Source organism: Ranitomeya imitator, chromosome 9 (assembly GCF_032444005.1).
Source record: "Ranitomeya imitator isolate aRanImi1 chromosome 9, aRanImi1.pri, whole genome shotgun sequence".
NCBI classification, from domain to species: Eukaryota; Metazoa; Chordata; class Amphibia; order Anura; family Dendrobatidae; genus Ranitomeya; species Ranitomeya imitator.
This window is the reverse complement of record NC_091290.1, coordinates 65,169,589-65,195,469: the sequence shown is the minus strand read 5'-3', so window position 1 is coordinate 65,195,469 and position 25,881 is coordinate 65,169,589. Positions and strand designations below refer to the sequence as shown.

Sequence of the window (25,881 nt, the reverse complement as noted above, 5' to 3'; positions counted from 1 at the left end):
TCTCTCTTGAACTGACATCTCAGTGCGGTCATTCTAGGACACCTCCTTGGACCATTGAGGAGCTACCATTCGGCCGAGAGCTGACCCAGTAAGGCCTCAAAGAACCTATCCACAGACACACGTTCAGGGACAAAAGCAGGTAAAGAGAAAACCCACGATTGACGTCCCTCCTGAAGTAAGGAAATGATTATCCCCACCCGCTGACACTCATCTCCAGAAGATCGGGGTCTGAGAGAAAACGATAGCTTGCAAATCTCCTTGAATGTAGAGAACCTCTCTTTTTCCCTGGAGAAGGTATCTGGGACAGTAGGTTCAGGAGAGTGCAATGATACATCAACAGTAACATAGTAACGTAGTTATTAAGGTTGAAGGAAGACTTTAAGTCCATCTAGTTCAACCCATAGCCTAACCTAACATGCCCTAACATGTTGATCCAGAGAAAGGCAAAAAAAAACCCCATGTGGCAAATAGTAAGCTCCACTTTGGGGAAAAAAATTCCTTCCCGACTCCACATACGGCAATCAGACTAGTTCCCTGGATCAACACCCTATCAAGGAATCTAGTGTATATACCCTGTAACATTATACTTTTCAAGAAAGGTATCCAAACCCCTCTTAAATATAAGTAATGAATCACTCATTACAACATCATACGGCAAAGAGTTCCATAGTCTCACTGCTCTTACAGTAAAGAATCCGCATCTGTTATTATGCTTAAACCTTTTTTCCTCCAAACGCAGAGGATGCCCCCTTGTCCCTGCAGTGAGACTAGATTGGAATAGGGGAAAACAGAGACACTGGTTCAGACCGCAAACGCAGCAGGACTAATCAGAGCAATCAGTCAGCTACAGCAGTCCTAGGCAAAAACTGTAACTGACATTGCCTGCAGGAAACAGCGGCGATATATAGCCAACCTGAACCCAGACAGAGGCTGGGAAAAGTTAACTCTTGACATGACCGGAACGGGAAAAACAGAAAACAGGATTCAAAACCGGGTCTGCATAATGACAATTAAGAAATGGGGCATTTGAGCTTTTGATCAGGGTCACTTGGATGTCTTGAGTTGTCATTATGACTTAAAAAGAGAAAACACAGTAGTTTGACAATAAATGGCTTCAACCAACCACTAACCATGAGTGGAGAAAAAGGTTTGGTGCTATCATTCATATTGTCTGAAAAAAGGCCAAGAAAGCAAAAATTCTGCATGGGTAAGTAAATCTATGAGCACAACTATATATATATACATTACATAAAACAATACACTGTTAAATTGTATATGATATTTTTATTAATTAATTAATATACATTTTATTTATATTCAGCTTGCTTACATCATAAATAAAAAATATATAATATTTAGCCAAAGAATTACATTTAGAATTTGGAATATTTAATTCAATGATATTTAGGATGTGGGATTTTAGTGTTCCCTTTATTTTTCTGAGCAGTGTATATATATATATACACACACATATGTGTGTGTGTTAACTAATTAAACAGTGTATTACATATGCAGGATAATAATCATAATAGTCATAAAAATAATAATATATAGCATGAAATTACTAAACCTGAACAATGCAATTAAACACATATGTAGCATATAGCATACATTACTATAGAACCCTACATATATATACATGATTTGTTTTAATATATCAACCATGCAATTAAATATATATAGTATTTTGCATATATATTGCTATATAACCATGTATGTGTATATATATATATATATATATATATATATATATATATATATATATAAATTATATTAATATATAAACATGTTAACCATTTTAGCTAATAAAACCATAGGACTATTAAATGATGCATAAAGATTCATAATCCTGTAGCTTTATTATATATATACATATATATGTAGTTTTATTGCACTTTTGCTTTTCATGTTTGTATGATTTATATAACTGCAGGATTGTGAATCTTTATGATACGTTAATCATATTATAGCGCTATGGTTATATTATCTAATATAGTTAACATGTTGCTATATTAATATAATTCATATATTATGTAAAAAGAAAGAAAAGGAGTTACACACTGACGTTCATTCTTAGGTCATTGAAAATAATTAACGGCATTGCAATATCCAATCAGTTGGAGACAGCCTTTCCTCCTCTGGTATAAGGGAATGGTTTACAATATAAATCTGTTATATAATTTACACAATCCATAATATTGTATCATATCATCTACAGAACATGCATAAATGCTGTCCTACCATATCATGCATATCCAGTGACTCCATATCCAGAAGAGCTGGGAGATTTGTCAATGTTCCAAGCAGGTTAATCACCTTTCCACTAACCACAGAGACACTGCTGCTTGATCCTCAGCCATGAGACTACTGCACCATTAACCTGATGGTAGTTTTGTACAACTGACTGCAATGGGATTCTCGAAGAGGTCCTCTCCATCCCCAGAGATGCATCTATTTATCCATCATACCTTTCTAATGGATGCAGAAAGTATATGAGCTGTTACTATATGTGTGGAATATTGGCTGCACAAGGTTTTCCCAGCATATAAATGTATGACCACCTGACTGCACATTAATAGCTGATTGTCATAGTGTAGGCCTTTTGGAACATGTTTAGGGCAGGCATGTAGCAGGCAGCGTGACGATAAAATGTCAGCCTTCTTATCTGCTTCCTTCGGGATTTTATACACGGAATGCTAAGCAGTTTGTTTTACTCGGATGAATGTATGTTTTTGTGACATCTCAATAATTCAGCTGTGTGGAGTGGAGTCAGTGTTAGAAAACAGAGCAATTAGGGAATCCAGAAATGTGATGGGAAAAGGTTACCAACGTAATGTCAGGCCACGATATCGAGGGGGTTACTTTACTTTATCTCCATCTATCAGTTTTCTTTATATCTTGCAGGTAAACAAGAGGTCTCCTCTGGGTGTAAACAGCAGGCTGGCTAAAATGAGGATGTCTCGTCATGAGAACCTCTTCTATATGCATTATTTGGGGGACTCACCTGCTCAAGGAGAGGATGTCTCGTCATGACAACTCCTTCTATATGCATTATTTGGGGGACTCACCTGCTCAAGGTGAGGATGTCTCGTCATGACAACTCCTTCTATATGCATTATTTGGGGGACTCACCTGCTCAAGGAGAGGATGTCTCGTCATGAGAACCTCTTCTATATGCATTATTTGGGGGACTCACCTGCTCAAGGAGAGGATGTCTCGTCATGAGAACCTCTTCTATATGCATTATTTGGGGGACTCACCTGCTCAAGGAGAGGATGTCTCGTCATGACAACTCCTTCTATATGCATTATTTGGGGGATTCACCTGCTCAAAGAGAGGATGTCTCGTCATGACAACCCCTTCTATATACATTATTTGGGGGACTCACCTGCTCAAAGAGAGGATGTCTCGTCATGACAACCCCTTCTATATACATTATTTGGGGGACTCACCTGCTCAAGGTTAGGATGTCTTGTCATGACAATCCCTTCTATATACTTTACTAGATGGTGGCCCGATTCTAACGCATCGGGTACTCTAGAATATGTATTTATGTATGTATATAGCAGTCACATAGTATATAGCACAGGCCACGTAGTATATAGGAGCCATGTAGTGTATAGCAGACAAATACTACGTGGCCTGTGCTATGTACTATGTGGCTGCTATATACATACATATTGTAGAATACCCGATGTGTTAATACAGGCCACGCAATATATAACAGTGGCCACACAGTATATAACACAGACACATACTATATAACACAGCCCACGCAGTATATAGCAGCCACGCAGTATATAACAGTGGCCACATAATATATAGTACAGCCCACGCAGTACATAACACAGCCCACATAGTATATAACACTGCCTATGTAGTATATAGCTGCCACGTGGTATCTAACACAGCCCACGTAGTATACAGCAGTGTGGGCACCATATCCATGTTAAAAAATAATTAAAATAAAAAATAGTTATATACTCACCCCGTGGGATCCAGCGAAGCTCCGGCGATACGCGGGCGGCTGCCCCCATCTTCCATTCCCAGGATGCATTGCGAAATTACCCATATGACTTAGTGGTCTCGCGAGACCGCTAAGTCTTCTGGGTTATTTCACAATGCATCGCCGAGCACGGAAGATGGTGGCAGCAGCGAGCGCATCGTCGGACGACAGAGGGTGAAAATAGCAGGTTTTTTGTATTTTTATTATTTTTAACATTAGATCTTTTTACTATTTATGCCGCATAGGCAGCATCAATAGTAAAAAGTTGGGGACACACAGGGTTAATAGCAGCGGTTATGGAGTGCGGAGTGTGGCCCTCCTGATGAAGAAGTTTCGAGAACTTCAGAACGCGTTGAGAATAGACCGCACTGTTATCCCTAGACTGCATATTGGAATTATTTGTGGACACACTACCACCAGCACAGGTTGCACACATTTCAGATGGATTTTCCACTATTTGGAGCTACAGCAGCTGGAAAACCTATAATTTGAAAGTCTACTAGTGTTATGTCTCACACAACCAAACTAGGTGAGCAATCACTGCTTTATACGTTACATTGTTATTTGGATAAAACCCTATTGCACTTAAATTTAGAGCATATTCTCTAAATGTCAACGTTGGGACAACCTCTTTCATTGTGAATAGATTAACAGACCTGTCTGCTCTATATGACTTAGGTGAAGTCCTTTTTTCCATTGGTAGTGGTGTGCTTTTACATGTATTGAGTAGATGTAAATGTAGCTAGCTCTCAGGTTAAAGCTCTCATATGTTCCATTGGTTAAGTGCTCCAATACTACACAGCATGTGTGTGTTCAGCAGCTTCTACCACATGACAAGTAAATGTCTTAATGAGGTCAAAGTCTGCCATGCTTTTTACTATTACCCCATGTACCAATGTGTGGAAACAGAATAGTTTCCTTTATCCTTTCAATGATTAATACATGACTATTTTTCTCCTGGTAAATGAACTTTTAAGAATTTTCCGTGAAATAATAAAACGAAATAGAGAACAGATTACTGTGGACATAAAATATCTACAACGTAAAACACATACAGATTAATGATCCACCTACAGTTAGGGCCAGAAATATTTGGACAGTGACACAAGTTTTGTTATTTTAGCTGTTTACAATAACATGTTCAGAAATACAATTATATATATAATATGGGCTGAAAGTGCACACTCCCACCTGCAATATGATAGTTTCCACATCCAAATCGGAGAAAGGGTTTAGGAATCATAGCTCTGTAATGCATAGCGTCCTCTTTTTCAAGGGACCAAAAGTAATTGGACAATGGACTCTAAGGGCTGCAATTAACTCTGAAGGCGTCTCCCTCGTTAACCTGTAAGCAATGAAGTAGTTAAAAGGTCAGGGGTGGATTCCAGGTGTGTGGTTTTGCATTTGGAAGCTGTTGCTGTGAGCAGACAACATGCGGTCAAAGGAACTCTCAATTGAGGTGAAGCAGAACATCCTGAGGCTGAAAAAAATGAAAAAATCCATCAGAGAGATAGCAGACATGCTTGGAGTAGCAAAATCAACAGTTGGGTACATTCTGCGAAAAAAGGAATTGACTGGTGAGCTTGGGAACTCAAAAAGGCCTGGGCGTCCACGGATGACAACAGTGGTGGATGATCGCCGCATACTTAATTTGGTGAAGAAGAACCCGTTCACAACATCAACTGAAGTCCAGAACACTCTCAGTGAAGTAGGTGTATCTGTCTCTAAGTCAACAGTAAAGAGAAGACTCCATGACAGTAAATACAAAGGGTTCACATCTAGATGCAAACCATTCATCAATAACAAAAATAGACAGGCCAGAGTTAAATTTGCAGAAAAACACCTCAAGAAGCCAGCTCAGTTCTGGAAAAGTATTCTATGGACAGATGAGACAAAGATCAACCTGTACCAGAATGATGGGAAGAAAAAAGTTTGGAGAAGAAAGGGAACGGCACATGATCCAAGGCACACCACATCCTCTGTAAAACATGGTGGAGGCAACGTGATGGCATGGGCATGCATGGCTTTCAATGGCACTGGGTCACTTGTGTTTATTGATGACATAAGAGCAGACAAGAGTAGCTGGATGAATTCTGAAGTGTACCAGGATATACTTTCAGCCCAGATTCAGCCAAATGCTGCAAAGTTGATTGGACGGCGCTTCATAGTACAGATGGACAATGACCCCAAGCATACAGCCAAAGCTACCCAGGAGTTCATGAGTGCCAAAAAGTGGAACATTCTGCAATGGCCAAGTCAATCTCCAGATCTAAACCCAATTGAGCATGCATTTCACTTGCTCAAATCCAGACTTAAGACGGAAAGACCCACAAACAAGCAAGACCTGAAGGCTGCGGCTGTAAAGGCCTGGCAAAGCATTAAGAAGGAGGAAACCCAGCGTTTGGTGATGTCCATGGGTTCCAGACTTAAGGCAGTGATTGCCTCCAAAGGATTTGCAACAAAATATTGAAAATAAAAATATTTTGTTTGGGTTATGTTTATTTGTTCAATTACTTTTGACCTCCTAAAATGTGGAGTGTTTGTAAAGAAATGTGTACAATTCCTACATTTTCTATCAGATATTTTTGTTCAACCCTTCAAATTAAACGTTACAATCTGCACTTGAATTCTGTTGTAGAGGTTTCATTTCAAATCCAATGTGGTGGCATGCAGAGCCCAACTCGCGAAAATTGTGTCACTGTCCAAATATTTCTGGCCCTAACTATATAGCGAAATGAGCAGACGGTTCACTGCGCCTCACACAGACATAGGAGGGAGGTCACGGCAAATAAATGCAGAGTTACAGAAAGAGACTAGAAACCTGACAAACACTCACTAGAAGCAACATATCAACACTTCATACAACTAATAGTATTGATAACTACATCAGCATGAAAACCTGGAGTAAATAATACAAAAGCAACATATCCATACCGGATCCGAGTGTGACGGGAATCTCTGCTTTTCTCTGTTCATTGTATCTTCTTTACTCTGAAAAAAGATTGAGCACAATATTAATACCGGTACGTTATGTACAATGCCTAGGGTCCGTCTATCTATCTATCTATCTATCTATCTATCTATCTATCTCTCTATCTATCTATCTATCTATCTATCTATCTATCTATCTATCTATCTATATAAGCCTTGAAAAAGGTCCAAGTTTTTGGGACCGAAACATCGCCAGATGGGCAATTAAATTGCACATGAATTTACTCTACTATGGTGTGCTGCTTTCATTTTTTGGTATACACAGTATCTATTAAGGATTGGTACGTGCCTGGAAGGCTTTTGCACCCAATAATTGTTTCTTATGCTGCTTTTTCACTTTCTATTTTTATATCTATCTATCTATCTATTTATCTAAATTCAGAAAAAAAAAGAGGCAGCACTCCAGTATTTTCAAAAATACAAAATTAACTTTAATAGCCCTGGTGGCGTGGCAATGTTTTCGCTACAATGAGCCTTTCTCAAGGCAAGGATAGGACCCATCAGATGAAGGTCACCTTGTCTTGGTTGTTGGGCATACATGAATTGGCCAACTTATTGCCTAAGAACCTTCATTTTTTGTAAGTACATGTTTATGAAAAACAACATAATTTGGATTTAATATTTCTAGTTCTTTCATGTATCTTGGCCCTTGCAGAATGCTGCCTTGTTTCCTTTAAATCTATCTATTTAAAGTTCACAATAAGTTGAGGGGCCTGCAGCTTCTGCGAACCTCTTATTAACAGGCTGTGATGTAATTGATTGCTATCTGTACATAAGTTGTGTGTACAGAATGTAAAACCTGCACACATATCGATTGGGGACGAGGACTCTGGATTACCTTTTGAGATTTCCGAGAGGCTTGTTTCTGTCTGTTAAGTTTGTGCTGAATAAGCAGAGATTGATCGGTGCGGCAGTCGTACGTCCCATGTTCGGAGTCATCAGTGTACGTATCTCTTGTAGAATCTGAATAGGGAACACGCTTGTTATATGTGATCCTTGTAAAATGTTGTTAGTTCTTAACCCCTTCCCGTCACAGTCAGTTTTGTCCCTCCTTATATAGCTTTGTGCCACTTAACGTGTTGATAGCTCTGGATTGCTTTTTGTATTACACAATGTACTTAATGTTAGTGCTAAATTTAGGTTTCTATGTTTTTGTTTGTTTACTAAAAAACGTTAGATTTACTGAAAATTTGGAAAATTTTACAATTTTTAAACTTCTACTTTTTAAGTTCTTATGAATTCTTTTCCTTGCAGAGGCAAATGTTGCATTTTTGGGTCATGGTAGAATTGCAGTGTTATTATTACCTCCAAAAAATTGAAAACTGTGAATTGTTTTATGCAATTGTAACAAAAAAATGTGAACAGAAAATAAATATCTCGTGTAAAAAAAACTTTGACGATTTGCATGACTTTTGCACAACACTCAGTTACTGTTTTCATGCCAGTCCACACCAGATCGGTCAAAATGGATCTACGTAATTTAGCAGTTCTTACCTATGCCGGAACTGTACTCTAGTCCCTGACTGGAATAATATATCTGGCGAGGTGCATTGAGGGGAAAAAGAGTGTTGAGAGGTGTTTCATTTATTAAGTGGCTTGCGCTTCTTAATGAATTAGACACATCTTATTCCTGCACGCCCATCATTAAGAGAGAACCTGTCAGCAGCATTTTATACCCCATACGAATAGCATGTATCTAAAAGTACTTTAATGCTGAGTAAATCCTTACCTTTCTTGTAGAAATCCATTTTGCTGTTTTAGATAAATCTATAGTTGAACTTGTACGCTGATAAACTGCAAGTGCAGTGGGGCGGACCCTGCACTGACACTTCTCCTGCCTCTCTCCCTATTCCCCGCCTGCTGCCTGCCTCCTGTCTCTAGATCACTTCTGTTACAGTGACCTGTCAGTCAGAGACCAGAGGAAGGCAGCAGGCGTAGTATAGGGAGAATAGCTGGATAGCTATAAATAAAGGGGGATTAGGGACCCACTATTGTTTTAAGACCAGCATACAAAATTGGCATACAAGTCCATTTGCAAACATCCCTACTTGCATATTTTCTACGCCCGGAAGATTTGCAGATATGCTGTATACTAAAGCTTCTGATAAAATTAGAATATCATCAAAAAGTTAATTTATTACAGTTCTTCAAAACAAAAAGTGAAACTCATATATTATATAGAGTCATTACAAACAGAGGGATCTATTTCAGTTAATGTTGATGATTATGGCTTACAGCCAATGACAACCCAAAAGTCATTAACTTTTTGATGATATTCTAATTTTGTGAGAAGCACCTGTATGAGTATATGTATATATATCCTGCCTATGTTACCTCTTATTGTAAACCTTGCTGTGATGACAATTGGAGGACTACTGAGACTATTCCATTTGATAGCAAAAGAAAAGTTAATTGAGCAGCTTTGAATTCCAAATGCTGGCCCATCTGTTTAGTAGGGCACATTCTGTAGTGGTGCTGCTGAAGATGTTTCACTCTTTACTTGATATTGCAGAAAGAACAGAAAGGGGAATACTTGCCCTTAAGGAGGCCCTATCTTTTATATGAGTATCAGCATACAAAATGGAAGGGTAAAATTCTTTATCGCTTTGTGTAATTGGTGAAGTCTGTACAATGTAACTAGTCACTTACAATATGTGAAAGGGATGTTCAGCTTAAACCCTTAGAGACGGAGCCAATTTGCATCTTAATGACCAGGCCAAATTTTGCAATTCTGACCACTGTAACTTTATGAGGTTATAACTCTGGAACGCTTTAACGGATCCTGCTGATTCTGAGATGTTTTTTCATGACATATTGTACTTCATGTTTGTAGTAAAATTTCTTCGATAAAATTACTTGGGTTTATTTATGAAAAAATGAAATGTTTACAATTTTGCAATTTTCAAAATTTTAATTTTTATGCCCTTAAATCAGAGAGATACAGTACAGACCAAAAGTTTGGACTCATTTAAAGATTTTTCTGTATTTTCATGACTATGAAAATTGTACATTTACACTGAAAGCATCAGAACTATGAACTAACACATTTGGAATTATATATTTAACAAAAAAATGTGAAATTATGTCTTATATTCTAGGTTCTTCAAAGTAGCCACCTTTTGCTTTGATGCAATATAGCCATAAAAAAGTCAAATTTTATTAGAACACATATATACACAAAATATTTAAACGCATTCATCCCCGGACGAAGCCACACGCGAAACGCGCGTCGGGTTGCTGCTACTACCGCCAGGTAATTCTCCTGACTGATATCCTCGCACCTACTATATCATGGGCTTATATATATATGAGTTTATATTTAGATAGGTTTTCTATCTGCTGAGCTATATGTATCCTCTAGGTCATTTGTAGACACGGAATTGGTACCATGTGTATTTTTTTGCACACACATTGTTTGTTGCAGGACTATTTTCGGACTGCATAAGCTATTTATAACAAGGCTATTATTTGGCTAAGGACTTCTTTGCCCTAGTATACAATTTTTCTTGCAGCGCTTTATTCATCCCTTTATGGTCTATTTTGGAGGATCTTCACCTTGTTTTGATTATACTCTATATGATCTATGAGGATGTCATTCAGTAGAGCTATATGATATGCCTGTCTACTGTTATAATTTATGCGCAATATATACTACACTTGTATGTTATTTATAGAAGTCCTCTGTGACTCCTTTTACCATTTTTTGTTCTATACTGCGCATTAATTACTATATTTAGATTGAAAGTATTTAACTTATTTATTACTTTTTCCATATGGCATAATTAGCATTTATACAGTACGTTTTGCCTAGCGGTGGTTATTCCATTTGCATATTCTTCTGCCCCACTTTTTATTCGTTTAAATATTTTGTGTATATATGTGTTCTAATAAAATTTGACTTTTTTATGGCTATATTGCTTCTATATTGCCTTCTTTGATGTTTATTCCAATTTGGAGCATTGCCATATAATTAGGCAGGTATTTCTCCTATTTTTGATGTACTTTTGCTTTGATGACTGCTTTGCACACTCTTTTCATTCTCTTGATGAGCCTTAAGAGGTAATCACTGGGAATGGTCTTCTGACAATCTTGAAGGAGTTCCCAGAGATGTTTAGCACTTGTTGGCCATTTGCCATCACTCTGCGGTCCAGCTCACCCCAAACCATCTCGATTGGGTTCAGGTCTGGTGACTGTGGAGGCCAGGTCATCTAGTGTAGCACCCCATCACTCTCCTTCTTGGTTAAATAGCTCTTACACAGCCTGGAGGTATGTTTGGGGACATTATCCTGATGAAATATAAATGATGGTCCAACTAAGCGCAAACTGGATGGAATAGCATGCTGCCGCAAGATGCTGTGGTAGCCATGCTGGATCAGTATGCCTTCAATTTTGAATAAATCCCCAACAGTGTCAACAGTAGGGTTGAGCGAAACGGGTCGAAATTTTTCAAAAGTCACCGACTTTTGGCAAGGTCGGGTTTCATGAAACCCGACCCGACCCCAGTGTGGTGTCGGCCATGAAGTCGGCGATCTTTTGAATCTAGAATCGGAATTCCGATACCGATTCCCGATATGTTTAAGATATCGGGAATTGGTATCGGAATTCAGATTTAAGTGTAAACTAAAGAATTAAAATAAAAAATATTGCAATACTTACCCTCTGACGCGCCCTGGTACTAACCGGGAACCTTCCTTCCTTAGAATCAGCCTTCCAGGACCTTGCGGTGACGTCGCGGTGACGTCGCGGCTTGTGATTGGCCGCACGGCCGCCCATGTGACCGCTCGCGCGACCAATCACAAGCCGCGACGTCACCGCGACATCACCGAAGGTCCTGGAAGGGCTGATTCTAAGGAAGGAAGGTTCCCGGTTAGTACCAGGGCGCGTCAGAGGGTAAGTATTGCGATATTTTTTATTTTAATTCTTTATTTTACACTAAAATATGGATCACAGGGCCTGAAGGAGAGTTTCCGCTCCTTCAGACCCTGGGAACCATGGAAACCCAATGCACTGCATTGGGTTTCAGGTTTCGGCCGACCCCGACCCCGACTTTTTTATAGGATCGGCCGATTTCACTCGACCCGACTTTTTCAAAAGTCGGGTTTCGTGAAACCCGACCCGATCCTATAAAAGTAAAGGTCGCTCAACCCTAGTCAACAGCAATGCACCCCCACACCATCACACCTCCTCCTCCATGCTTCACGGTGGGTACCAGGCATGTAGAGTCCATCCGTTCACCTTTTCTGCGTCGCACAAACACACGGTGGTTGAAACCAAAGATTTCCAATTTGGACTCATCAGACCAAAGCACAGATTTCCACTGGTCTATTGTCCATTTCTTGTGTTCTTTAGCCCAAACAAGTCTCTTCTGCTTGTTGCCTGTCCTTAGCAGTGGTTTCCTAGTAGGCTTTTTACCATGAAGGCCTGCTGCACAAAGTCTCCTCTTAACAGTTGTTGTAGAGATGTGTCTGCTGCTAGAACTCTGTGTGGCATTGACATGGTCTGTAATCTGAGCTGCTGTTAACCTACAATTTCTGAGGCTGGTGACTCGGATAAACTTATCCTCAGAAGCAGAGGTGACTCTTGGTCTTCTTTCCTGGGGCAGTCCTCATGTGAGTCAGTTTCTTTGTAGCGCTTGATGGTTTTTGCCACTGCACTTGGGGACACTTTCAAAGTTTTCCCAATTTTTCTGACTGACAGACCTTCATTTCTTAAAGTAATGATGGCCACTCGTTTTTCTTTACTTAGCTGCTATTTTCTTGCCATAATACAAATTCTAACAGCCTATTCAGTAGGACTATCAGCTGTGTATCCACCAGACTTGTGCTCAACACAACTGATGGTCCCAACCCCATTTATAAGGCAAGAAATCCCACTTATTAAACCTGACAGGGCACACCTGTGAATTTAAAACCATTCCTGGTGACTAGCTCTTAACGCTCATCAAGAGAATGCCAAGAGTGTGCAAAAAGCAGTCATCAAAGCAAAAGGTGGCTACTTTGAAGAACCTAGACTATAAGACAGTGTTCCCCAAGTCCAGTCCTCAAGAGCCACCAACAGGTCATGTTTTCAGGATTTCCTTAGTATTGCACAGTTGATAATTGCATCACCTGGACAGGCAAGCATTCAATGACCTGTGCGATGCTAAGGAAATCCTGAAAACATGACCTGTTGGTGGCTCTTGAGGACTGGACTTGGGGAACACTGCTATAAGACATATTTTCAGTTGTTTCACACTTTTTTCAGCATATAACTCCACATGTGTTAATTCATAGTTTTGATGCCTTCAGTATGAATGTACAATTTTCATAGTCATGAAAATACAGAAAAATCTTTAAATGAGAAGGTGTGTCCAAACTTTTGGTCTGTATTGTATGGCACACAAAATAGTTAATAAATAACATTATCCACATGTCTACTTTACATCAGCTCATTTTTGGAAACAACATTTTTTTTGTTAGGAAGTTATAAGGGTTAAAAGTTGACCAGTGATTTCTCATTTTTACAACAAAAATCATGAAACCATTTTTTTAGGGACCATCTTACATTTAAAGTCACTTTGAGGGGTGTACACAAAAGAAAATACCCAAAAAGTGAAACCATTCTAAAAACTGCACACCTCAAGGTGCTCAAAACCACATTCAAGAAGTTTATCAATACTTTGTATTTATTTATTTTTTTTATTGAACTGTTCTGTCTGGTGCAATCCCCATTAGGAAATGTGCTCCACGATTGTTAATGCCATCCAGTGCACATCTTGCCACATGTATGCAGTCCTTGAGCAGCCGATCGAGGGTGCATACTGCTGTGCGAGATGTGAGCACGTTGTGCATTTGGAAACCCAGATTTTGACTCTAAATGTGCAGCTGGCAACACTGAGATCCATAGACAACATGGAGAGGAGTCTTCTGCTCACGGAGCAGACGCTCAATGGGACAGATGAGGGGGGGGATGGTGGGATGGAGCTGCAGGACAATGAAGTAGCAAGCTGGGTGACAGTTAGGAAGCGGGGTAGAGGGAAGAGTGCCAGGGAGGCTAGTCCTGATCTGGAACACCCCAATAAGTTTGCTAAGTTGGCAGATGAGGGGGGTGCCAGTACAGGGGTAGCACTGCTGCAGCCAGGCATGTCCTCTGAAAGCCGGAGGAGTGACTGCTCCAGTAAGGAGGGAAATAGGAGAGCAGGGCAGGCCAGACAGGTGCTGGTAGTGGGCGACTCAATTATTAGGGGAACAGATAGGGCAATCTGTCACAAAGACAGGGATCGTCGAACGGTGTGCTGCCTACCTGGCGCTCGAGTCCGACACATCGCTGATCGGGTGGACAGATTATTGGGAGGGGCTGGTGAGGACCCAGCGGTCATGGTGCACATTGGCACTAATGACAAAGTTAGAGGTAGGTGGAAGGTCCTTAAAGATGATTTCAGGGAATTAGGCTGCAAGCTGAAAGCAAGGACCTCCAACGTGGTATTTTCCGAAATACTGCCGGTACCACGTGCCACGCCAGAGAGGCAACGGGAGATTAGGGAGGTTAATAAGTGGCTCAAGAATTGGTGTAGGAAAGAGGGGTTTGGGTTCCTGCAGAACTGGGCCGACTTCTCAGTTGGCTACAGGCTCTACGCTAGGGACGGGCTGCACCTCAATGGGGAGGGTGCAGCTGTGCTGGGGGAGAGAATGGCTAGAAGGTTGGAGGAGTGTTTAAACTAGGAATTGGGGGGGAGGGTATTCATTTTATAGGAGGGGAAGATAGTGCAGACAGAGTCCTGGGCACAAATAAGGAAGTTGGGGGTGGCGGTGGCATGGGGGGTGGGGTCAGAACAGTTAATAATTTAAGAAATAGAAGTACAGAGAGGAACATAAAGTGCATGTATACTAATGCCAGAAGCCTCGCCAACAAAATGGACGAATTAGAACTAATGTTGTTGGAGCATAATTATGACATGGTGGGGATATCTGAAACGTGGCTGGATGAGAGCCATGACTGGGCTGTTAACTTGCAGGGCTATAGCCTGTTCAGAAATGACCGTACAGATAAGCGAGGGGGAGGGGTGTGTCTATATGTAAAATCATCCTTAAAACCCATCCTGCGCGATAATATAGGTGAATTTAATGAAAATGTAGAATCCCTGTGGGTGGAGATAAGGGGAGGGGGAAAAAATAATAAATTACTGATAGGGGTTTGTTATAAATCTCCAAAAATAATGGAAGCAATGGAGAATATCCTAGTAAAGCAAATAGATGAAGCTGCGACTCAAGGAGAAGTCATTATTATGGGGGACTTCAACTACCCTGAAATAGATTGGGGAACAGAAACCTGCAGTTCCAGCAAAGGTAATCGGTTTTTGACAATTATGAGAGACAATTACCTTTCACAACTGGTTCAGGACCCAACAAGAAGGGGGGCACTGCTAGACCTAATATTAACCAACAGGCCAGACCGCATATCAAATATAAGGGTTGGGGGTTACTTGGGAAATAGCGATCACAAAATAATAAGTTTTCATGTATCCTTTAAAAAGATGTGTAGTAGAGGGGTTACAAGGACACTAAACTTCAGGAGGGCAAATTTCAAACGGATGAGAGAGGATCTTGGTGCAATTAACTGGGACGATATCCTGAGACACAAAAATACACAGAGAAAATGGGAGACGTTTATTAGCATCCTGGATAGGACCTGTGCACAGTATATACCGTATGGGAATAAACATATTAGAAATAGGAGGAAACCAATATGGCTAAATAGAGCTGTAAGGGGCGCAATAAGGGACAAAAAGAAAGCATTTAGAGAATTAAAGGAAGTAGGTAGCGAGGAGGCATTAAATAAATACAGAAAATTAAATAAATTCTGTAAAAAGCAAATCAAGGCAGCAAAGATTGAGACAGAGAGACTCATTGCCAGAGAGAGTAAAAATAATCCTAAAATATTCTTTAACTACATAAATAGTAAGAAACTAAAAAATGATAGTGTTGGCCCCCTTAAAAATAGTCTGGGTGAGATGGTGGATGAGGATGAGGAAAAAGCCAATATGCTAAATGACTTTTTTTCATCAGTATTTACACAAGAAAATCCCATGGCAGACAAAATGTCTAGTGATAAAAATTCCCAATTAAATGTCACCTGCTTAACCCAGCAGGAAGTGCGGCGGCGTCTAAAAATCACTAAAATTGACAAATCTCCGGGCCCGGATGGGATACACCCTCGAGTACTGCAGGAATTAAGTACAGTCATTGATAGACCATTGTTTTTAATCTTTAAAGACTCCATAATAACAGGGTTTGTGCCACAGGACTGGCGTATAGCAAATGTGGTGCCAATATTCAAAAAGGGAACAAAAACTGAACTCGGAAACTATAGGCCAGTAAGCTTAACCTCTACTGTGGGTAAAATCCTGGAGGGCATTCTAAGGGACGCTATACTGGAGTATCTGAAGAGGAATAACCTCATGACCCAGTATCAGCACGGGTTTACTAGGGACCGTTCATGTCAGACTAATTTGATCAGTTTCTATGAAGAGGTAAGTTCCGGATTGGACCAAGGGAACCCAGTGGATGTAGTGTATATGGACTTTTCAAAAGCTTTTGATACGGTGCCACACAAAAGGTTGATACATAAAATGAGAATAATGGGGATAGGGGAAAATATGTGCAAGTGGGTTGAGAGCTGGCTCAGGGATAGGAAACAAAGGGTGGTTATTAATGGAGCACACTCGGACTGGGTAGCGGTTAGCAGTGGGGTACCACAGGGGTCAGTATTGGGCCCTCTTCTTTTTAACATATTTATTAATGACCTTGTAGGGGGCATTCAGAGTAGAATTTCAATATTTGCAGATGACACTAAACTCTGCAGGGTAATCAATACAGAGGAGGACAATTTTATACTACAGGATGATTTATGTAAACTAGAAGCTTGGGCTGATAAATGGCAAATGAGCTTTAATGGGGATAAATGTAAGGTCATGCACTTGGGTAGAAGTAATAAGATGTATAATTATGTGCTTAATTCTAAAACTCTGGGCAAAACCGTCAATGAAAAAGACCTGGGTGTATGGGTGGATGACAAACTTAAATTCAGTGGCCAGTGTCAGGCAGCTGCTACAAAGGCAAATAAAATAATGGGATGCATTAAAAGAGGCATAGATGCTCATGAGGAGAATATAATTTTACCTCTATACAAGTCACTAGTTCGACCACACTTAGAATACTGTGCACAGTTCTGGTCTCCGGTGTATAAGAAAGACATAGCTGAACTGGAGCGGGTGCAGAGAAGAGCGACCAAGGTTATTAGAGGACTGGGGGGTCTGCAATACCAAGATAGGTTATTACACTTGGGGCTATTTAGTTTGGAAAAACGAAGACTAAGGGGTGATCTCATTTTAATGTATAAATATATGAGGGGACAGTACAAAGACCTTTCTGATGATCTTTTTAATCATAGACCTGAAACAGGGACAAGGGGGCATCCTCTGCGGTTGGAGGAAAAAAGGTTTAAGCATAATAACAGACATGGATTCTTTACTGTAAGAGCAGTGAGACTATGGAACTCTCTGCCATGTGATGTTGTAATGAGTGATTCGTTACTTAAATTTAAGAGGGGACTGGATACCTTTCTGGAAAAGTATAATGTTACAGGGTATATACACTAGATTCCTTGATAGGGCGTTGATCCAGGGAACTAGTCTGATTGCCGTATGTGGAGTCGGGAAGGAATTTTTTTCCCCAATGTGGAGCTTACTCTTTGCACATGGGGTTTTTTTGCCTTCCTCTGGATCAACATGTTAGGGCATGTTAGGTTAGGCTATGGGTTGAACTAGATGGACATATAGTCTTCCTTCAACCTTAATAACTATGTAACTATGGAATATGTAACTATTAACCCTTTACTTGCCTCACAGGAACTGAGGCAATGTGAAAGGAAAAAATTAACATTTAACATTTTTTACAAACATTTTACTTCAGAACCAATTTTTTTTTACTTTCACAAGTGTAAAAAGAGAAAATGAACGACTAAATTTGTTGTGCAATTTCTCCTTAATTTGCCGATTCCCCATTTGTGAGGGCAAATCACTGTTTGGGCGCATGTCAGATCTCGGAAGAGGAGGAAAGCTGTTTGACTTTTCAATTCAGAATTGGGTAGAATTGAGATCAGATGCCATATCGTGTTTGGAGAGCCCCTGATGTGCATAAACAGTGGAAACCCCCCACAAGTGACCCTATATTGGAAACTAGACCTCCCAAGGAACTTATCTAGATGTGTGGTGAGCACTTTGAACCCTCAAGTGCTTCACGGAAGTTTGCAACGTAGAGGCATAAAAATAAAAAATTGTATTTTTTCCACAAAAGTGATCATTTCTCCCCCAAATTTTTATTTCCACAAGGGTAACAGGAGAAATTAAACTGAAAAAGTTGTTGTACATTTTGTCCTGATTACGCTGACACCCCATATGTGGGGCAAACCACAGTTTGGGCGCCCGGCAGAGCTCAGAAGGGAAGGAGGGCCGTTTGACTTTTTCAATGCAGAATAGGCTGGAATTGAGATCGGACACCATGTCACGTTTGGAGAGCCCCTGATGTGCGTAAACAGTGGAAACCCCCCAGAAGTGGCAATATTTTGGAAACTAGACCCCTTAAGTAACTTATCTAGATGTATGGTGAGCACTTTGAAACCCCAAGTGCTTCACAGAAGTTTATAACCCAGAGCAATGAAAATAAAAAATCTTTTTTTTCCTCAAAATAATTTTTAGCCTGCAATTTTTTACTTTCACAAGGGTAACAGGAGAAATTGGACCACCAGTGTTGTTGTGCAATTTGTCCTGAGTATGCTGATACCCCATATGTGGGGGGACCACTGTTTGGGCGCATAGCAGAGCTCGAAAGGGAAGGAGCGCAGTTTTGGAATGCAGACTTTGATGGAATGGTCTGCGGGCAACATGTTGCATTTGGAGAGCCCCCGATGTGCCTAATCTGTAGAAACCCACCACAAGTGACCACCTTTTGGAAACTAGACCCCCCATGAAGCTTATCTAGATGTGTGGTGAGCACTTTGAATGCCCAAGTGCTTCACAGAAGTTTATAACGCAGAGCCGTGAAAATAAAAAAATCATTTTTTTCCAAAAAAATGATTTTTTAGCCAGCAATTTTTTCCCACGAGTAACAGGAGAAATTGGACCCCAAAACTTGTTGTGCAATTCGTCCTGAGTATGCTGATGCCCCATATGTGGAGGTAAACCACTGTGTGGACACACAGCAGAGCTCAGAAGGTAGGGAGCAACATTTGACTTTTTTGAACGCAAAATTGGCTGGAATCAATGGTGGCGCCATGTCGCGTTTGGAGAGCTCCTGATGTTCCTAAACAGTGGAAAGCCCCCAATTCTAACTCCAACCCTAACCCCAACACACCCCAAACCCTAATCCCCACCCTAACAATAACCCTAATCTTAACCCTAACTCCAACACACCCCTAACCCTAATCCCAACCCTAACCATAACCCTAATCACAGCCCTAAACCCAACACACCCCTAACCCTAATCCCAACCCTAGCCCTAATCCCAACTCTAATCCCAAACCTTAAGGGTACGTTACCACAGGGCATAATCACTGCGCTTTGTACACAGCGGATACTCTGCTCCATCCAAAGCGCCGCCCCTGTTGTTAAATAGCAAATTGCGCTTTTTTTGCGGTCACCGTTATACGGTTAATAGCGACAATCGCAACCCGGGGGTCGGTAAAAACTGACCCGAATCATTTTCTTTGGGGTCTCGGCTACCCCGGCACCCGAGACCCCAGAGGAAATCCGACTCTGAGGGGCGCTATACTCTTTTTCCACAGTGTCGTTAATTAGCGGCGCTGTGGTTTAAGTACCCTTAACTACCACCATTAAATGGCGCATCGGCGGTCGTTAAGGGGCTAAAAACTAAATGTTTTATATACCGTAATTTATTTTGGAGTAATGAGTTAAAAAAGGAGATCCACTCTTCAAAATTGTCACTTCTTGACCATAGTATGGAGAGGCTACAAGGAGCATCTCTCACTCTGGACATCTTGTCCTGTCCTGCATTACACAAACCACCAATTTATGTGAACAGTGTAATATTTTACTTCCCTTGTGGAGGCACTGCAGATAAATTGAACACTTACCTGTTTCCCTAGACATATTAGCTGGTTGTTGTGGGTTTGGAGGATACATTTTGCAATCTGTATATTGTCAAGTTACCTTTATAACAAGCATAAATTATCAAAAGCGTAGAAAAAATAACTCAAATATTTAATAAGCAAGAATAAATGGCCCTTTAAACTTGAAGCAGATTTCTTCCACTTAATACACTGAGTGCAGAATTTTTAGGAAAGTTGTATTTTAGGAGTTTTTTTATTATTGATCAATAACTATGTTCTCAATCAACCCAAAAGACTCATAAATATCAAAACTTAATATTTTTGGAAGTTGGAGTGGATTTTATTTTAGATTTGGCTATCTTATGAGGATATATGTTTGTGCGGGTAACTATTACTGTGCAAAATTATTAGGCAACTTAATAAAAAACAAATATATTCCCTTCTCACTTGTTTATTTTCACCAGCTAAACCAATATGCAGTGGGGCAAAAAAGTATTTAGTCAGTCAGCAATAGTGCAAGTTCCACCACTTAAAAAGATGAGAGGCGTCTGTAATTTACATCATAGGTAGACCTCAACTATGGGAGACAAACTGAGAAAAAAAAATCCAGAAAATCACATTGTCTGTTTTTTTAACATTTTATTTGCATATTATGGTGGAAAATAAGTATTTGGTCAGAAACAAAATTTCATCTCAATACTTTGTAATATATCCTTTGTTGGCAATGACAGAGGTCAAACGTTTTCTGTAAGTCTTCACAAGGTTGCCACACACTGTTGTTGGTATGTTGGCCCATTCCTCCATGCAGATCTCCTCTAGAGCAGTGATGTTTTTGGCTTTTCACTTGGCAACACGGACTTTCAACTCCCTCCAAAGGTTTTCTATAGGGTTGAGATCTGGAGACTGGCTAGGCCACTCCAGGACCTTGAAATGCTTCTTACGAAGCCACTCCTTCGTTGCCCTGGCGGTGTGCTTTGGATCATTGTCATGTTGAAAGACCCAGCCACGGTTCATCTTCAATGCCCTTGCTGATGGAAGGAGGTTTGCACTCAAAATCTCACGATACATGGCCCCATTCATTATTTCATGTACCCGGATCAGTCGTCCTGGCCCCTTTGCAGAGAAACAGCCCCAAAGCATGATGTTTCCACCACCATGCTTTACAGTAGGTATGGTGTTTGATGGATGCAACTCAGTATTCTTTTTCCTCCAAACACGACAAGTTGTGTTTCTACCAAACAGTTCCAGTTTGGTTTCATCAGACCAAAGGACATTCTCCCAAAACTCCTCTGGATCATCCAAATGCTCTCTAGCAAACTTCAGAGGGGCCCGGACATGTACTGGCTTAAGCAGTGGGACACGTCTGGCACTGCAGGATCTGAGTCCATGGTGGCGTAGTGTGTTACTTATGGTAGGCCTTGTTACATTGGTCCCAGCTCTCTGCAGTTCATTCACTAGGTCCCCCCGCGTGGTTCTGGGATTTTTGCTCACCGTTCTTGTGATCATTCTGACCCCACGGGGTGGGATTTTGCGTGGAGCCCCAGATCGAGGGAGATTATCAGTGGTCTTGTATGTCTTCCATTTTCTAATTATTGCTCCCACTGTTGATTTCTTCACTCCAAGCTGGTTGGCTATTGCAGATTCAGTCTTCCCAGCCTGGTGCAGGGCTACAATTTTGTTTCTGGTGTCCTTTGACAGCTCTTTGGTCTTCACCATAGTGGAGTTTGGAGTCAGACTGTTTGAGGGTGTGCACAGGTGTCTTTTTATACTGATAACAAGTTTAAACAGGTGCCATTACTACAGGTAATGAGTGGAGGAAAGAGGAGACTCTTAAAGAAGAAGTTACAGGTCTATGAGAGCCAGAAATCTTGATTGTTTGTTTCTGACCAAATACTTATTTTCCACCATAATATGCAAAAAAAATGTTAAAAAAACAGACAATGTGATTTTCTGGATTTTTTTTTCTCAGTTTGTCTCCCATAGTTGAGGTCTACCTATGATGTAAATTACAGACGCCTCTCATCTTTTTAAGTGGTGGAACTTGCACTATTGCTGACTGACTAAATACTTTTTTGCCCCACTGTAACTGCACAAAATTTAGAAATAAACATTTCTGATATGCAAAAACAAAACCTAAAAAAAATTAGTGACCATTATAGCCACCTTTCTTTATGATGACACTCAGCAGCCTTCCATCCATAGATTCTGACAGTTTCTTGCTCTGTTTACTATCAACACTGCGTGCAGCAGCTACCACAGCTTCCAGACACTGTTCCAAGAGGTGTACTGTTTTCCCTCCCTGTAGATCTCACATTTTATGAGGAACCACAGGTTCTCTATGGGGTTCAGATCAGGTGAACAAGGGGGCCATGTCATAATTTTTTCTTCTTTGAGACCGTTACTGGCCAGCCATGCTGTGGAGTAGTTGGAGACATGTGATGGAGAATTGTCCTGCATGAAAATCATGTTTTTCTTGATCAATACCAACTTCTTCCTCTACCACTGCTTGAAGAAGTTGTCTTCCAGAAACTGGCAGTAGGTCTGGGAGTTGAGCTTTACTCCATCCTCAACCCGAAAAAGTCCCACAAGTTCATTTTTGATGATACCAGCCCATATTTGTACCCCACCTGTTAGGGGTTGAGTTCCTGCCTCTGCACAGGGGGAATCTCGGGCCATCTCCGCTGCGGTCTCCCATTCTTCTCCTGCCGCAGTGGAGCCTGCTTAGCAGAGACGTCGGTCCCAGCATCTCGCTCAGTCTGACTCTGTGCAAAGAGTTCCTGCTGCATTTCCTGCTTCTGTCATTGAAGTCAGTGCTGGGCAGCGGCGAGCAGATGCTTCTGGGACTAAGTCCTGCTTTTCACGTTCTGAGCATGCCCAGAGTAAGATCTCTCAGTGGAGATCGAGGGTCACATGATCAGATACTGCAGCTAAGGTCATTGGTCCTTCAGGAAGGCCCTGTAGGTGCTCACGCTCTGTGGCAGCCTCTCATTGGTCCTTCTAGGAAGGTCCTATACGTGCTGGAACTATTTAAGGCTCGCATGGCCGCACGGGCAGTTAGCCTGTGCCTCTGTGGAGTCTAAGAGGGCACAGTGCTTTTCTTTCACGGCTACTCGGTGAATTAACTGAGTTAGTCCATACCGCCATATAGTACCGCCGTTTGCTAGCAGCAGGTACTCCTGCACGGTGGACCCCAGGCTGCGAACGCACCAATATCAATAAAAACATCTCTATTTACTCGGTGCGTTCCGCTAGCCCTAACACCACCTCCACCTTGCTGGCATCTGAGTTGCAGTGAAGCTCTCTGCTCTTTAAAGATCCATCCATCTGGCCCATCAAGAGTCACTCTCATTTCATCAGTCCATAAAACCTTTGAAAAGTCAGTCTTAAGAAATTTCTTGGCCCAGTCTTGACATTTTATTTTATGTTTCTTGTTCAAAGGTGGTCGTTTTTCAGCCTTCCTTACCTTGGCCATGTCCCTGAGTATCGCACACCTTGTGCTTTTTGTTACTAAAGTAACGTTGCAGCTCTGAAATATGGCAAAACTGGTGGCAAATGGCATCTTGGCAGCTTCACACTTGATTTTCCTCAATTCATGGACAATTATTTTTTGCCAAACACGCTTCTTGCCACCCTGTTGGATATTTGCCATGAAACGCTTGATTGTTTGGTGATCATGCTTCAAAAATTTGGCAATTTCAAGACTGCTGCATCCCTCTGCAAGACATCTCACAATTTTGGACTTTTCAGAGCCCATAAAATCTCTGTTTTGACCTATTTTGCCAAAGGAAAGGAAGTTGCCTAATAATTAAGCACACCTTAAATAGGGTTTTGATGTCATTAGACAACACCCCTCCTCATTACAGAGATGCACATCACCTGATTTACTTAATTGGTAGTTAGCTCTCAAGCCTGAACAGCTTGGAGTAGGACAACATGTATAAAAAGTATCATGTGATCAAAATACAACTTGCCTAATAATTCTGCACACAGTGTACATTTATCAGCTATTAGATAGGTTGAAAATATATGATTGCTGGAGTTCTGACTGCATGTGCACAATCTCTCTATGGGATTTTGTGACCCCAATCTCAATATCGGTGAGCGTTTCACTTTCATAAATATATCATTCATCCTGTTGATAAGTAATAAATCCATTTAGTGGGAATCCATTTAATAACATGTTGAGTAGATGAGGCTCCCATGAAGCTTTGAAGCTTTGTTGTGCAGTAAGGTAGCAGTGACAGTGCATGACTTTATTTCAATTCTTGCCACAATGAGGGAAGTTTATTAAGAGTTTTGTTCCGTTTTTTTGGTCAGTTGCACACCAAAAAGGGTGCCGCAAAATGATATTAATCAGCAGATACGGGGTCATTATGCAGGTTAATAGTGTTCTAAAGCTGCCTGGTCACCGTACTAAAACCACAGAGAGTTGTGGCCTCTGTTCACACGGGACGCATTACAGTTAGCGCTGGTCAGCCCGCCACATGGCGTTACTAATAGGCTAGGATCCAGTTGCTGTGCATACTCTGTGTGAACACTGCCGCAGATTATTTATTTGCACTGGTGTGCCAAGCAGCCATTCCCTGATTGTAGGCTGGCTGTCTTATTTGGTATTATCACACCTGTGTAGTCGCCATCTTTACTTGGGCCCACTGCACCATGAGAGTGCATTTGATTTGAGGCCTAGACAGGTAAGCACCTTTGCCTGTTTTTCTGTGGTGTTTTTTCTAGAATAGTGGAGGTTTTTTCCTCCTTTTTTTCCTCCTGTTGTAGTTTTTGCTGTTAGACTAGGACTGGCAAGCGTGAGGACCCTTGACGTGGGTTGCCAGCTTATGTATTGTGGCCATAATATTAACTAATACCTTACATATTTTGATATGTTCTAGTGCACTTTTTTTACTTTTACTTTTTGAGGTGCAGTTGGGCTCTGATGGCTTTGTAAGTTGTGGCCTCTGTTCACACGGGACGCATTACAGTTAGCGCTGGTCAGCCCGCCACATGGCGTTACTAATAGGCTAGGATCCAGTTGCTGTGCATACTCTGTGTGAACACTGCCGCAGATTATTTATTTGCACTGGTGTGCCAAGCAGCCATTCCCTGATTGTAGGCTGGCTGTCTTATTTGGTATTATCACACCTGTGTAGTCGCCATCTTTACTTGGGCCCACTGCACCATGAGAGTGCATTTGATTTGAGGCCTAGACAGGTAAGCACCTTTGCCTGTTTTTCTGTGGTGTTTTTTCTAAAACCACAGAGAGCGGGAGGGAATGAACTTCATTCCTTCCGTCAGGGTCCTGCTTTCAGTCTTAGAGGTGGCTTCATTCACGTCTCAGAACATGGTAATACTGCAGGAGGCCAAAGAATTCCAGTGTCCAGATCTTCATTAAAAAAAAACTTGTTTTATTAAACACCATTTAATAACATTGTAAGGCCTCTTTCACACGTCAGTGTCTCCGGTACGTGTACTGACAGTTTTCTCACGTACCGGGGACACTGTCAAATGAATGGGTCTATGCACATGTCTCTGTGTTTTCACGGACCGTGTGTCCGTGTGCAAAACACAGAGACATATCCACTTTTCTCTGGCAGCACATACCGCAATACGTCCCACACACGTGCACACGGAGAACAGTGTGCACTCTCCTCCGTGTGCACGTACCGCCCACAGGAGAGACAGCGCTACAGTAAGCGCTGTCTCCCCTGCGTATGGTGCTGAAGCCGGCATTCATTGCTTCTCCCCAGCTGGAGAGAAGGAATGAAAAATCAAGGTTTTTTATTTCT

General features: G+C 41.1%; 1 protein-coding gene across 2 annotated transcripts in view; it reads right to left on the bottom strand.

The window, feature by feature from the left end:
- ANO3 (anoctamin 3) overlaps positions 1 to 25,881 on the bottom strand; it is a 745,314-nt gene that overhangs the window by 394,611 nt on the left and 324,822 nt on the right. For both annotated transcript variants that reach the window (XM_069740331.1, XM_069740330.1), the window contains exons 3-4: positions 7,836 to 7,960; positions 6,941 to 6,997 (exon numbers count right to left, since the gene is read on the bottom strand). In XM_069740331.1, coding sequence (XP_069596432.1) covers positions 6,941 to 6,997; positions 7,836 to 7,960 — 182 coding nt within the window. The remainder of the gene's footprint in view (positions 1 to 6,940; positions 6,998 to 7,835; positions 7,961 to 25,881) is intronic.